The 13,483-nt window shown below is 48.1% G+C and overlaps 1 protein-coding gene across 1 annotated transcript in view; it reads right to left on the bottom strand.

The window, feature by feature from the left end:
- The window catches only part of CD4 (CD4 molecule), a 37,534-nt gene extending 26,504 nt beyond the window's left edge, over window positions 1-11,030 (bottom strand). The window contains exons 1-3 of the mRNA XM_049625005.1: window positions 10,877-11,030; window positions 4,435-4,538; window positions 4,140-4,310 (exon numbers count right to left, since the gene is read on the bottom strand). Coding sequence (XP_049480962.1) covers window positions 4,140-4,310; window positions 4,435-4,483 — 220 coding nt within the window. The 5' untranslated portion in view covers window positions 4,484-4,538; window positions 10,877-11,030. The remainder of the gene's footprint in view (window positions 1-4,139; window positions 4,311-4,434; window positions 4,539-10,876) is intronic.
- Window positions 11,031-13,483: the final 2,453 nt, after the last annotated feature.

The following is a 13,483-nucleotide window of genomic DNA, read 5'->3' as shown; positions in this document are numbered from 1 at the left end:
AAAGCCAATTAGATCTTCAAATGTACTCAGCTGAATTTTGTTGTTAACACATTGTGTATCATTTGGATGGTTTTAAATGTTTACCATGTATCTGTATTACTTTTTTGAATCCTTTTACTTTGAAATTAATAAAAATAAATAGTCTCAGGTGATGGGCATGGAGGAGGGCACTTGTTGAGATGATCACTGGGTGCTATATGGAAACCAATTTGACAATAAATTATATTTAAAAAATAAAAATAAAAATAAAAAATACAGCCTCAGCTGAAAGTCTGCTTATTTCAAGAAATTTAGCAGAATAAATTCTAGGACAAGAAAATCACTTGCTGGGTTTGTGGGAGTTGTTCTGAGCTCTGCCCAAGGATGAAAATTACATAATGGGCACCGGGATCCCACAGGCCAGGGAAGGACGCAGGTTAGTTTGATCACAGAGTTCTCTTTAAACAGGGACATGAGGGAGAGGACATGGGCAGGCAAAAGGCAGTTGACCCGCTTGGTGTGTCTTTAACAGAAAGAGATCAGGAATTGGGGGTTTTGTTAATTTTAGGGAATGGCTTTGGGTCACTAAAGATCCAGCCCAATGTTCCCCTTTTTCTTCATGTCCAAACATGAAGAGTGGACATGGGTGTCTGAACTGTCACTCTGGGAGCCCAGCAAGGATCTCCTTGGCAAAAATAGAGGACTTCCTCCCACTGGACAGAGAGGCAGGAAGAGGAGACATCTGTTTTCAACAAAGATGGTTTTCTATGCACTGTGGCTAATTCAGTTTGCACTGAGGATAACTTTCCACAGGAGAGCCTAGGCCTGAAGGTTGAAAGACCAAAGCTCTAGCCCCAGTTCTGCCTCTCATGGGGCACAAACTTGGAGCAGGGACTTCTTCCTGGGTCTCAGTTCCCTCACTAGCAAAATCAGAGTCTTGGACTGGAGCCATATTTCCCAGACTTCAATCATTCACATATCTTACACATGATTTTGTCCAAATCTGCCTGTCCTATTAATGTAACATCTTTAAATGCATTCACTTTTTTGGATTAAATGAATTTATTTTATTTTTTTTCTTATTAAAATTTTTAAATGTTTATTTATTTATTTATTTATTTTTTCAACGTTTATTTATTTTTGGGACAGAGAGAGACAGAGCATGAACGGGGGAGGGACAGAGAGAGAGGGAGACACAGAATCGGAAACAGGCTCCAGGCTCTGAGCCATCAGCCCAGAGCCTGATGCGGGGCTCGAACTCACGGACCGTGAGATCGTGACCTGGCTGAAGTCGGACGCTTAACCAACTGCGCCACCCAGGCGCCCCTGTTTATTTATTTTTGAGAGAGACAGGGTGTGAGTCGGGGAGGGGCTGAGAGAGAGGGAGACACAGAATCCAAAGCAGGCTCCAGGCTCTGAGCTGTCAGCACAGAGCCGGACATGGGGCTTGAACTCATGAACCGTGAGATCGTGACTTGACCTGAAACTGGATGATTAACTGACTGGACCACCCAGGCGCTCCTAAATAAATTTATTTTATTATTTTACTTTATTTTTAAAAATTTTTAATGTTTATTTTTGAGAGAGACAGAGCGTGAGCAGGGGAAGGGCAGAGAGAGAGGGAGACACAGAATCCAAAGCTGGCTCCAGGCTCAGAGCTGTCAGCACAGAGCCCGACTCAGGGCTCAAACCCAAGAACTGTGAGATCATGACCTGAACCGAAGTCAAGGCGCTCAACTGATTGAGCCACCCAGGCACCCTACATAAATTTATTTTAAAAGAAAAGTTTATATCACTATAATAAACAGAAAGTCGATACCATTTGATATAACCAGAAGGCAACTCTTTAAAAAAACAAAAAAATAAATAAAAACAACGTTATTATAATTATCACTTAAAGCTAACCCTTGAGCCCATTAATTAATTAATCTTAATAACAGAAAGAGAATGATAGACATCACATAGCTTCTGATGTGATTAAATTGGTAGTACAAAACACTACCTATGAGACGATCTAATCAAAAAAATTAAATATGAACTTGATCAAGTCTCTAGATTTAATCATCAATCTATAGGAGATTCAAGGGACAGAGGAACATGGTGTTAAATAACACCATGGGAATGTAGGCACCTCCTATTCAAACATGCAATACTCCGCAGGACAATTGCCTAGCTTCTTCAACCAATGAGTTGCAAGAGGCAAAAAAATCTGAGGGAGCAAATATATAAATTCAAAAGGATTTGAGGGACATATCAATCAAACACCATGCATACATTTTCATCTGGATTCTTTTTTTTTTTTTTTAATTTTTGTTTTTTTTTTTTTTTTTTTTTTTTTTTGGGACAGAGAGAGACAGAGCATGAACGGGGGAGGGGCAGAGAGAGAGGGAGACACAGAATTGGAAACAGGCTCCAGGCTCCGAGCCATCAGCCCAGAGCCTGATGCGGGGCTCAAACTCGGACCGCGAGATCGTGACCTGGCTGAAGTCGGACGCTTAACCGACTGCGCCACCCAGGCGCCCCATCTGGATTCTGATTCAAATAAACCAACTGTAAAAATAATATTATGAGCTAATTGGGAAAATTTGATCACAGACTGGATATTTGTCATCATTAAGGGATTATTTTTAATTTTTAATTAAAAGTAATGTGTGTATTTTAATTAAAAATAAAACTGTGGTTATGCTTTTTCATTTGTTTTTTAGGGTTTTTCTGTGGATATGTTTTTAAAGAGTCATTACATTTTATGGGGCGTCTGGGTGGCTCAGTTGGTTAAGGGTCCAACTTTGGCTCAGGTCATGATCTCACGGCTCATGAGTTCAAGCCCTGCTTGGGGGTCTGTGCTGACGTCTCAGAGCCTGGAGCCTGCGTCAGATTCTGTGTGTCCCTCTCTCTCTGCCTCTCCCCTGCTCATGCTCTGTCTGTCTGTCTCTCTCTCTCTCTCTCTCTCTCAAAAATAAATGAACGTTTTAAAAAATGTAAAAAAAGAGTCATTACATTTTAGAGATACATACTGAAGTATTTACAGATTAAATGATATCATGTTTGGTGTTAGCTATAAAACAACGTGGTGGGGCATTGAGGGTGTAGATGAACCATTAATTGGCCATGAATTGATCATTGTTGAAGCTGAGTGTGCTATGTGGGGGTTCATTATATAATTATTCTACTTTTATAGATGCTAAATTTTTCATAATTAAAAAGATGCTCAAAAAAAGCAAGAAGGGGCACCTAGCTGGCTCAGTCAATGGGGCATGCAACTCTCGACTTGGGGTTGTGAGTTTGAGCCCCACACTGGGTGTAGAGATTACTTCAAAATAAAATCTCTATAAAAACCTAAAAATTATAAAAATAAGCAATGAAATACAAGCAATGATAAATCTAATAAACTTTAAAATTAAAAAATATGTATTTACAGGGGTGCCTGAGTGGCTCAGTTGGTTAAGTGTCTGACTCTTGGTTTTGACTCAGGTCATGATCTCACAGTTCGTGGGTACAAGCCCTGCATTGGGCTCTGTGCTGACAATGTGGAGCCTGCTTGGGATTCTCTCTCTCTCCGTCTTTACCTCCCCCCTCCCTCCCCCCAAAAAAGAAAAATATGTATATTTATAAAAATACATTCCATGCCGGTGAGGTTTTTCTCATATGATGCTTCTCTTCAAACATGTTGAATTTAGAGGCCAAACATACAAGAAAGAAGAGTTATTTAAAGAAGAGTACTGGAGGGCAAACCTTAATGTGACAGTAAAACTCCTTTATTGCAAAACAATTGCAAAATACTTCTTAAAAAGTATTGAGATCTTAATTCCTTTTACTTTAAAAGGTGTAAAAAAAAATCCTTCTGTTGCTTTTAGTGGAAGTAAACAACACATCATCATGGGTCTGTAACAATAATATCCATGAAATTCGAGGTTATTTTCCTAACATCCGTTAAAATAAGTCTGTTCATATTAAAATCCTGAAACGATAACAGACCACCAAAAGCCATTCCCTCGGCCACCTGCAGTTGGCACAGGGAAGCTCTGGACTGAGAGAGAGTCCCTGAGTCTCTGTCAACCCCAACCCCCTGGGATCAGAGTTTACTAGGAGCAGGGCTCTGACACCAGGGATGTTCAGGCCATAGTGTTTTTCTCTCCCGATGAGGAGCTGGGCCATCCTACCTGTAAGGCATAAGGAGGGGTGCTGACTTTCCAGAATCTTGACCTTGGAAGAAAGTCTCCAGGTAAAGGTCATGTACTTCTTCTGGGATGCTTGGCAGGGCAGCTCTGCCGTGCCTCCTGCCTTCCCCAGCACCACTTCCTTTCCCTGAGTGACAGCTGCTTCGAGCATCACTAGGCGGAAAAGGGGGAAGTCAGGCCTCAAGGCTGTTAATGCCCATCCTTCACCCCATCCCCCCACCTTTGCATTTCCCAATCAGCCCCTCCCCGCTCTGGGACCCCAAGTCTGAGCACTCACCCAACTGCAGCACCAGGAGCAGGTGCCTAAAAGCGGCTCCTTGATTCATTGTGGCCTTGCTGAGGCAGGCAGGGTCCTGGGCCTTCGCGCACAAAGGGCAGGGCCTGAGGGAGATAATAATTATCAGTCAACAGGCATTTGTTGGGCCTGAGGCACACAGGGGTGATATGCACCTATATGGGTGATATGCACCCATACAGCCTAGCCAGGGACCTAGATGCCCATACTTGTAAACAGACGGCCACCAGTACACGCCACACGATGCTGTGCCCAGGCCAGGGGTGAGTTCTCTGCCAAGTGGAATCAGGAAAGAATTCACAGAGAAGGTGGCAAGCTGATGGGGGTGGAGACGGGGGGACCAGGCCAGGTCATGAAGGTCCTTGAACACCATGCTGGGATGCTGGGCCGTGACCCTGGGGACTAGGGAGCCAGTAAAGGATTTTATGTCAAGAAGGACATGACTCGGGGCATCTGGGTGGCTCCGTTGGTTAAGCATCCGACTTCGGCTCAGGACATGATCTCATAGCTTGTGGGTTCCAGCCCCACATCGGGCTCTGTGCTGACAGCTCAGAGCTTGGAGCCTGCTTCGGATTCTGTGACTCCCTCTCTGCCCCTTCCCCACTCATGCTCTGTCTCTCTGTCTCTCAAAAATAAATAAACATTAAAAAAAATAAATAAATAAAAGTTGTTGGGGCATGTTGGTGGCTCAGTCAGTTAAGTGGCTAGCTTAGGCTCAGGTCATGATCTCAGGGTCCCGCATCGGGCTCTGTGCTGACAGCTCAGAGCCTGGAGCCTGCTTCAGAATCTGTGTCTCCCTCTTTCTCTGTCCTTCCCTGCTCATGTTCTCTCTCTCTCTCTCTCTTTCTCTCTCAAAAAAATAAACATTAAAAAAAAATTTTAAGTTGTTATTAAAAAAATAATAAAGGATGATTCAATTTGCAGATTGTTTCAATTTGCAATTTCTCAGCTCCTCTAAGAAAGACAAGTTGGAGGAGGCTGAGCCCAGGAGGCAGGATTGCAACAATCCCGGTGAGAGAAGACAGGCCTAAACTCGGACAACTGAGAACTATGGAAATGTGGAAAAAAAAGATTGCCTTGAGGAGCACATCTGAGGGAAAATTCTCAGAACTTGGAGACAGGTGCTGTGTGCAGGGTGAGGGAGAGAGGAAGCAGAGGATATCTCCCTGCTCACTGTCAGACCAACCCTGTAAGGCCTCCGAGAGAAAGCAGAAAAATGATATTTCAGCGTTGGTTTCTGGGAGCACCTGAGGTGGTTAAGACCAGGGGAAGGGAGGCGGGAGGGGTGTAGACAGGCTCTGAATGGACTCTGAACAATAGGCAGCCCTAGGTTACAGCAACGACTCTCAAAGTTTGGTCCAGGTCAGCCGGTGCCAGGGTCACCTACCAACTTGTTAGAAATGCAAATTCTCAGGCCCCACCCCAGACCTGCTGGGTCAGAAACTGGGGGTGGGTCTAGCCAGCTGTGTTTTCACAAACCCCTGGGTGACTGGCACAGGCTCAAGTTTGCAAACCATGAGTTAGATGGAAAGGAAAGGGGAGGGGCACCCCACCTGGCAGCAGGGGGGCAGGCAGGGGGGCAGGCTGCGGGGTTGTGCTCTGGGCTGGGGGTCTAGAGGGGGCTCAGGAAGGGAGGTGGTGGGACGAGGGAAGGGCTTGGAGGCCTGATCGAGAATCCTGACAGGTAGGCTAGAAGGTCAGGGCTTGGTTCTGCAGGTGATTGGGAGGAACGGCTGACTTTTGAGCAGAGACGTGACATGGTCTATGTGGAGCTTTAGGAAGGGGACCAGATGACATGGAGGGAGTGGAGACTGGAGGAAGATGATGTCTGGAAGGTGGGCAGGAACAGGGCTTGTATCTTTGAGCTCCCTCTCCAGACTGTAAGTGGGCCTCAGAAAGGTGGCTGCTTTGGGAGCAGTGTCAGCGCGAACCTGGTCCAGAGCTTGGCAAGATGAGATCCCGCACCCAGATGTGTTTTTCTCTCCCCGCCGTCCAGCCTTTGCTGTATGAGTGCTGCAGCTAGCTGCCCAGTCTGAACTCCCACAGCACCCAGGTGACACCCTCAAGGGCACGTTCCCTCTTCCACCTCATGATGCCCTGATTCGGGTTCCCATCTCTCCCCCTCGATGCTTGATCTCTTCCAGATGATAGTCCAGCCAGCTCCCGGACTTGGGGTGGGACTTGGGATGTGTTTGGTTAACTTAAACTAACTTGAATTGCATGGAGGAGGGAAAATCATTGATTTCTTCTTTCTGTACTCAACATATTAATTCTGTTACTAAGGTGGGTCATTTAAGGGCGTGTACACACCCAACCCTGGCCTGGATGAAGCCAAATCATCCAACCCGTGCTACCTGTTCTTGTGCACCACCCACCCCCCCTCCCCCCCCCACCCCTGAGCCACTCTCCATCCTCTCTGCCCTGCCCTCTACAAGGAGGCTGACCTCTGCAGACTCTACTGCCCAGGCTCCCTTGTCTTCCTGCTACTAGTTGGGGTTGGCTAGTGGGAAGAACCCACAAGAGATGGGAGGGTCAAGGAAAGAGGTTGGGGTATTTTTCCTACTCTCTTCCTACTGTGGCATACTTTCTGGCAATGGCTATTCTCCCTCCCTCCCCCTTCCTCTCCCCATGCCTCAGCTATAGCTCCTGTTACGTGGCCCTTTATCCACAGCTCACACCCTCACTGGGTTCCAGAAACATCATTTCATTCTTGCCCCTCCAGGACCCTGCCTGCTACTGCTGATGCCTGTGTGCTTCCACGTGCTGGCTGGTTCCCCCTTCACACCTCTGTAAATAATCCCCTTCCTGCAGTCTCTGAACCATCTGAGGCAGATTCTGTTTCCTGTTGGGCACTGACCCATGAGAGGGATGAAGTACTCAGATGGGTTCTGGGGTCCTGGGCCTCCTAATGAGGTTTCAGGGAAGATAGAAAAAAGAAAAATCCTTCTCCAGTCACCCCATCTGCCCGAAAGAGGAATTTCCCAGGGCCTAACACAAGGTAGGGGCTTGATAGAATTTTTTTAAAGGTTATTTATTTTTTCAGTAATCTCTAAACCCAACTTGGGGCTTGAACCCGTGACCCCGAGATCCAGATTTGCATGCTCTTCTGACTGAACCAGACTGGCACCCCTGATCGAATTTTTTTTTTTTTTTTTGTAACCAGGGAAATAGGAAGTGAAGAGATCAAGAAGGTTTCCAGAAAAGGAGAAAAGAGGCTAGTCATGGGTGCAGTTGTTTACAAGTGAGCATGGGGCACGGGGGTGCTGAGGGGAAGGCTGCGGGGAGACAGTGCAGTATATTTAAGAGTGGTTCTCACTGTCCCCCAGTCCCAGACTCACTGTCCTTCGTGAGAAGAGAGTATAGGAGTCTCTGGGATATCCCTTCCCTGGGGTCTAAATTCAGTGTAGATGCCTCAGGAAGGCTAGGGACCTTCTTGACCCTTCCCCAAATGGTGGTCATCTCTTCCCCACACCAGGATCCTAGGGTCTGTGCAGAGGGCCACCTCCCCGCCTCCAGCTCCTTATACTGTGCCAACTCAACCAGGGTTCAGCTCGGTGGAGGAGGCTATGGGTTTCCAGCTGCTGCTTGCTTTGGTGACTTGGGCTTCCGCTGCCGCCCCAGAGAGCTGGCTTTTGATTCCCACTTCCTCATCCTCCCCAGAGGCGCTCTGCCCCAGTACAGTAGCATCCTGTACACCAGAGCCACTTGAGAGAGGCTGGGAGGGCTTGCTGGTCCCCCAGGTCCTGGCATCTCTCTCTCCCTCTCCCTCTTTCTCTCTCTTCTCATTTCTCTGCTCACATCTGTGCACTTCTGTCTCTGTGCCTGTCCACACTGATGCCTCCTGTCTTCAACTCCCCGCATCTGTATCTCTCTTCCTCTCGGCCTCATATGTCAGGAACCAATTCTGGCTCTGTTGGTCTTGCCTACAGTGCCCCTTGCCTCTCCTTTTTCATCTCCGCCTCCAGGGGCCACTAAGCTCTAGCCCCTTTGTGCCTATAAACAGGCATCCAGGCCTCTGGCAGGAAAGCAGCTTTCAACAAGCTTTGATGTGAAGGGAGCCTGCAGAGCACAGCCTGGAGCCGAAGGTGGAGGCAAGGGAGATGGCTGTAGGGTGGATGAAGGGAAAAGGAGAGATTATAAGAAATGCAGAGGTCCTAGGGGAGGATGACTGAGGATAAGAGGGAAAGAAGGAGGTAGGGAGAGACCCAGAGCAGCTCATTCAAGCAGCAGCTAGCTACACTCCACACAATCCCCAATCCCACACCAGGTCCAAGGCTCTACAAACCAGGTCCAGTTGGAGGGAAAGAAATGAAGACATTGTGGAAGGCAAGACACATGCCCAGAGCAGTAGACCAAAAAAAATCAAAAGAGACTAAGAAAACCATGAGCCAAAATGGCAACACACACACTCGCAAACTCTCAGAGCCCTTGAGGTACCTGTTGCCCTTGCCCTGGCCCCCCAGATGGGATGAGGAGCGAGACTGGGGAGAGGAAGAGGGCACAGCCCCACCACAGCAACAGTCTGTGGTCCCACAGACACTTTCATCTTCTCCCCAGAGCCCCCCGCCAGCCCCCCAAGCCCCACCCCCGGGGGATGTGCCCCCCCCCCCCCCCACTGCATACACCTCTCTCCTGCTCATTGGCTTCATATAAACTTCCTAGAGACCATGACCCTCTAGGGGACCCTTGTGGTTGAGTGGTTGCAACCTCCGCCATCCTCTTCTTTGCCTCAGATGCCCACCTGGGGGGAGCCGTGCCCTCCCTCCTTCTCCTATCTCCTCCAAAACGTGTGGAACAGAGCTCGGCCTTAGAGCCCTACAAACCCAGGCCCCTGTCTGCCCCCTCCCAGCACCCACCCCCTTCAAAGTTAGTTCATTCAACATTTATTGAGTGTCCAAAATGTGCAAGGCCCTTGGTCTACTGAGCCCCCCTCATTGCCACCTTACCATTATGGCCAGGATCGGGGCGTAAGATTCTACAAGGCTTCTGCCTAGAACCACTTGGTGATGGGGGAGTTTTTATTTTGAGGTAGACCTCTTCTATATAAGTGCCCCTCCCCCAAACTGAAAGAAGGAAATCATGTCAAGAGTTCTCTCTGACCCTGTCCTCTGGGAACCCTTTCATCTGAGGTTAAGAGGGCGGCCATTTTGTATGCGCCCACAGAATCGAACACAGCACAAGAAATTATTTTGTCAAAATATGAAATGGAGTGATCTCCCCCATCAGGTTTTACTCTCAGCCTTGCACCCCTGAACATTTAGGGACATTCAGGAAGAGCTAGCCCACCCAGAGGGAAATCTTTTGAATTAGCAATAGTAAGGCCTTTCTATTTGGAGGAATCTGACTGTACCGAGGAGGTCCCTCTCCCAGCATAAGTCTAGAAGAGAAGGCAGAGGACACCTGGGGGACAGTGCTGCAAGGCCATGGAGGTCTTAGGAGAGGGAAAAGGACAGAGAGAGTGCAGGTGGGAGAGGGGGAGTTGCACAGGGCATAGCATCTTGAGGAGTACCCCCTCCTGCATCCCCCCCCAACACCCTACCAAGCTCAGGGCCTGCAAATCCTTTTCTAAATCCCATAGCCTCCTTTTCTAGAGCAAAGGAGACATCTAAAACTAATCTCTTAGAACCAGTTTTTCTAATGACGTACTTACCTAAGAAAATGTATCTATAACTTTTATAGCACTGCATACCTACAAGCTCAGTTTCAACCCTTTTTGAGAATTTCACTAATCCTTTTAAAGCTCATGGAAATGGACATATTGTTCAAAAGTCCTTAAAAAATGCCCCAAAGTAGACAAAAATGTAGAAATACCGATAGACAGAAAAGATAGTTAAAGGAGGCTACCTCAATCACAGGGCTTATGAAATGCTGCAACGGTTTCTGGTGCGAACGTGGGGAGGTTGCATCTTTGGGAAAATTTATTTCGGGAGAATTGCCTCTAGACCGGAGTCCACTTCTCTCGTTTTCTTGTTTTTCCTTTGTTGCCTCTTTTCATTTCTGTTTTTTTTTTCTTATAAGCATCCTTCCTCCTTAACATGTATTTACTCTTGCTATTCCTTTCCCACCCCTTCTTCCCTCTTTTCTCTCTTTCCTCTCTCCCCATCTTCATCTCTTCCAGTGCCCCCTTGACTTGTTGCCTCCCATGGCCTTTCTCAGCCCAGTGTGGCCTCGGGTCTCCATGTCGCCTCTGATCTCACAATCCAGCTCAGCACCCCTCTGAGGAGCTCCTTCTGCTCCAGGCCCTGAGCTGCCATCACCCCGGCCTCTTGAAGCTCCCAGTTCCAGTGTGGAACACAAGAGAAGGTGGCCTGAGTTGTGGACAGAGGACTGGGAGTCCAGAACATTCCAGCACATCTGCTGCCACCGTTCCCCCTCCCCTTGCCAGACCCACGGAAAGGCATGGAGCTGAGTCCGTCCATCTTACCCCTGGGCCTGTGTCTTTCTTCCCCTCCGGCTTCTCGCACAGGTGTGTCTATGTGAAGGCTGGGTGCTCCGCAACCAGGAGCCCACCCAGGAGAGCGCTTGTGACTTCTGCAGAGACGTATGTAAACCTAGAGACAGGAAGCCTGGTGGTGAGGTTCCTCCACACCCCAGACCTGGGCCAGCCCCCAACGTCACCATGTTGGGCTGGGGTCCCCACCCCCTGCCTCTCAGGGAAGATGTCAAAGTAAAAATGCCAAAGTCAAGGGGAAAAGTTAAGCAGACTGAGGCTGGAACATAGTGTCTCTGCACTTCTCGTTGCATAACAATAAAAAGCTCGCATCGTGATGTTGTAATGGGATTTGGGCTTCAGGGAAAGAAGTAGGAAGGGAGTGGAGGGAGGGCACAGAAGGTAATTTGTGGAAAGTCGCAGACAGCTTCTCACTCTAGGGCCCTGAGGACATTTGTTCAGTGGCGTGGCACCAGAGGCATGATAGGTGGTTCAGTGTGGCAGAGAGGGCCTGGGCTGAGAGGAGGGTACCTGAGACCTGCAGAGTGACCCCCAGAGTGACCATGGACCAGACCCTTTTCCTCTGGGCCTTCGTCTCTGGCAGGCCCTCAAGTGTTCCTCTACCCAGGTCTCTCTCGAGCTCCAGATGTGTAGATCCATCCATCCATTGGACATCTCCACTTGGATGCTCACCCCACATAGCAAACCCAACATATCCCAAGCTACATTTATCTTCTGCTTCCCACTACCCTCCAGATCAACTTCCTGCAAGTCCCCCACTCAGCAGGGGCTTTGCCGCCTACCAGCTGCTCACGCCAAATAAACTGGGTGACTGGGTGTAATCTCTGACTCCTTCACCCACCCCCTCCCATGTGTTTATTTACCATTTCCTGTGGATGTTACCTTCACACTCAGAAGTCTCTCCAAGTCACTCTGCCCAGCTACCACCATCCCATCCCCAGGTTACCACCCTGTGCCTGGACAACAGCTCCTGCCTCCTCACCAGCCTTCTGGCCTCCCCATTCTGTCTTCCTCTAGGCCACCCTCCTCACAGCAGCCTGACTGAGCATGTAAATACGCACAGGTGACCATACCCTTTCCCTATTAAGAAAAAAGTGGCTAGTTGAGCTTGCAACTCCAACAATTATTGCAGGCGCTTCTAACTTGAGACAACATTGTGATTCATTTGCAGCAGAAAGGCATTGTGCTACACCTCATTTTATAACACAGTGTACTGAAGGTTTGAGAGTCAATAAAATTAATATTTGTTGCTCATCAGAGGCATTCTTAAGTGAAACTGGCAGCAATATTTTTATTTATTTATTTATTTTTTTGCTGCAAATGCCTGGTGGTGAAGAACACAATGACTATAGCATGGTTTGGCTCCACTGCCTTGTTTTGTGCTAAGGCAGCGTTCTAGCCCAGATTGCTTTTGCAACATCATTGGAATGTCAACATAGTGACAAAAGCCAATAATGCCCTATTATTTTTATGAAAGTAGCTTGACCTCAAAATCTCCCTGCAAGGGTCTCAGGGACCCCATGGGCTACGGTTTGAGAACTGCTAATCTTGGAAACCTGTGTTCATTCTTTAGCTCTTCACTCTTTCTCGGCACAGACTTTAGTTGTCCCCCAGATGTTTTCTCTCTCTTCCTTAGTAACAGAATCCTCTCTTCTTAGCTGAGCTCATGGCTGCCCAGATTTAAGTGATGCTTAATCGTGGCCTCCCTTGCCTCTGGATTTGGCTAAATGACTCAATCTTGGTCAATGGATGTAAGTGCAAGTGTTAGGTGCAACTTCTAAGGACTGTCTTTCCAGGGAGGGTGTGTGTCCTCCTCAGGCTTCATCCCCTTCCTACAGGCTTGTTTGCAGTGGGCCTGCTTTTCTCATTTACATTACCTGGCAGAGGTCCTAATAGGCATTTATTCTTCTAACCCCTGATCTAATCCAGTTCTGCCCACTCATTCACATATTCAGCAAGTTGCATGGTTTTTTTTTTTTTTTCTCAAGATTTTGTTTGCAAGTAACCTCTCCACCTAATGTGGGGCTCGAACCCACGATCCCAAGATCAAGAGTCACATGCTCTACCCACTGAGCCAGCCAGGCGCCCCTACTCAGCCAGTGTTAGGTGTCTTCCGGGCCCAAGGGACTCTGTGGGTGCTGGGGATGTGATAAGGCTGACATGGACACCCCTCCTGCTTGTGTCATAGACCCTAAACCATTAATAATGCCATCACAATTGGACAAGTGCTACCAAAGAGAAGCTCAGAGTCCTGGGATCTTATCAACTCATTTCAACTGGGAGATCAAGACAGGCTTCCCTGGGAAGTGCGTATCAGAGAGCGTGTGCTCTGCTACAAGTGGAGGAACAGTCAACATAAAGTCAACAGCCCCTGGCTGTTGAATACTTAGGCTAAAGGTGATTTCTCAAAGAGGTCTGGAGGCAGGTGCTTCAGGGGTAAGGGAGGTGAGGGGGCACCCCGCCGTACCCTGCAGCAGGATTTGTGTGTATGGATCTTGTTGCTTCGCCATCCTCGGTACGTGACCCCTCGTTTCCCTTAATAAGGTAAGACCTCCCAGGCCCCCGTGCTTCTTCGCCTTT

The sequence above is a fragment of the Panthera uncia genome, chromosome B4 (assembly GCF_023721935.1).
Source record: "Panthera uncia isolate 11264 chromosome B4, Puncia_PCG_1.0, whole genome shotgun sequence".
NCBI lineage: Eukaryota > Metazoa > Chordata > Mammalia > Carnivora > Felidae > Panthera > Panthera uncia.
Note: the sequence above shows the minus strand (reverse complement) of the source record. Positions and strands in the feature narration are given on the sequence as shown.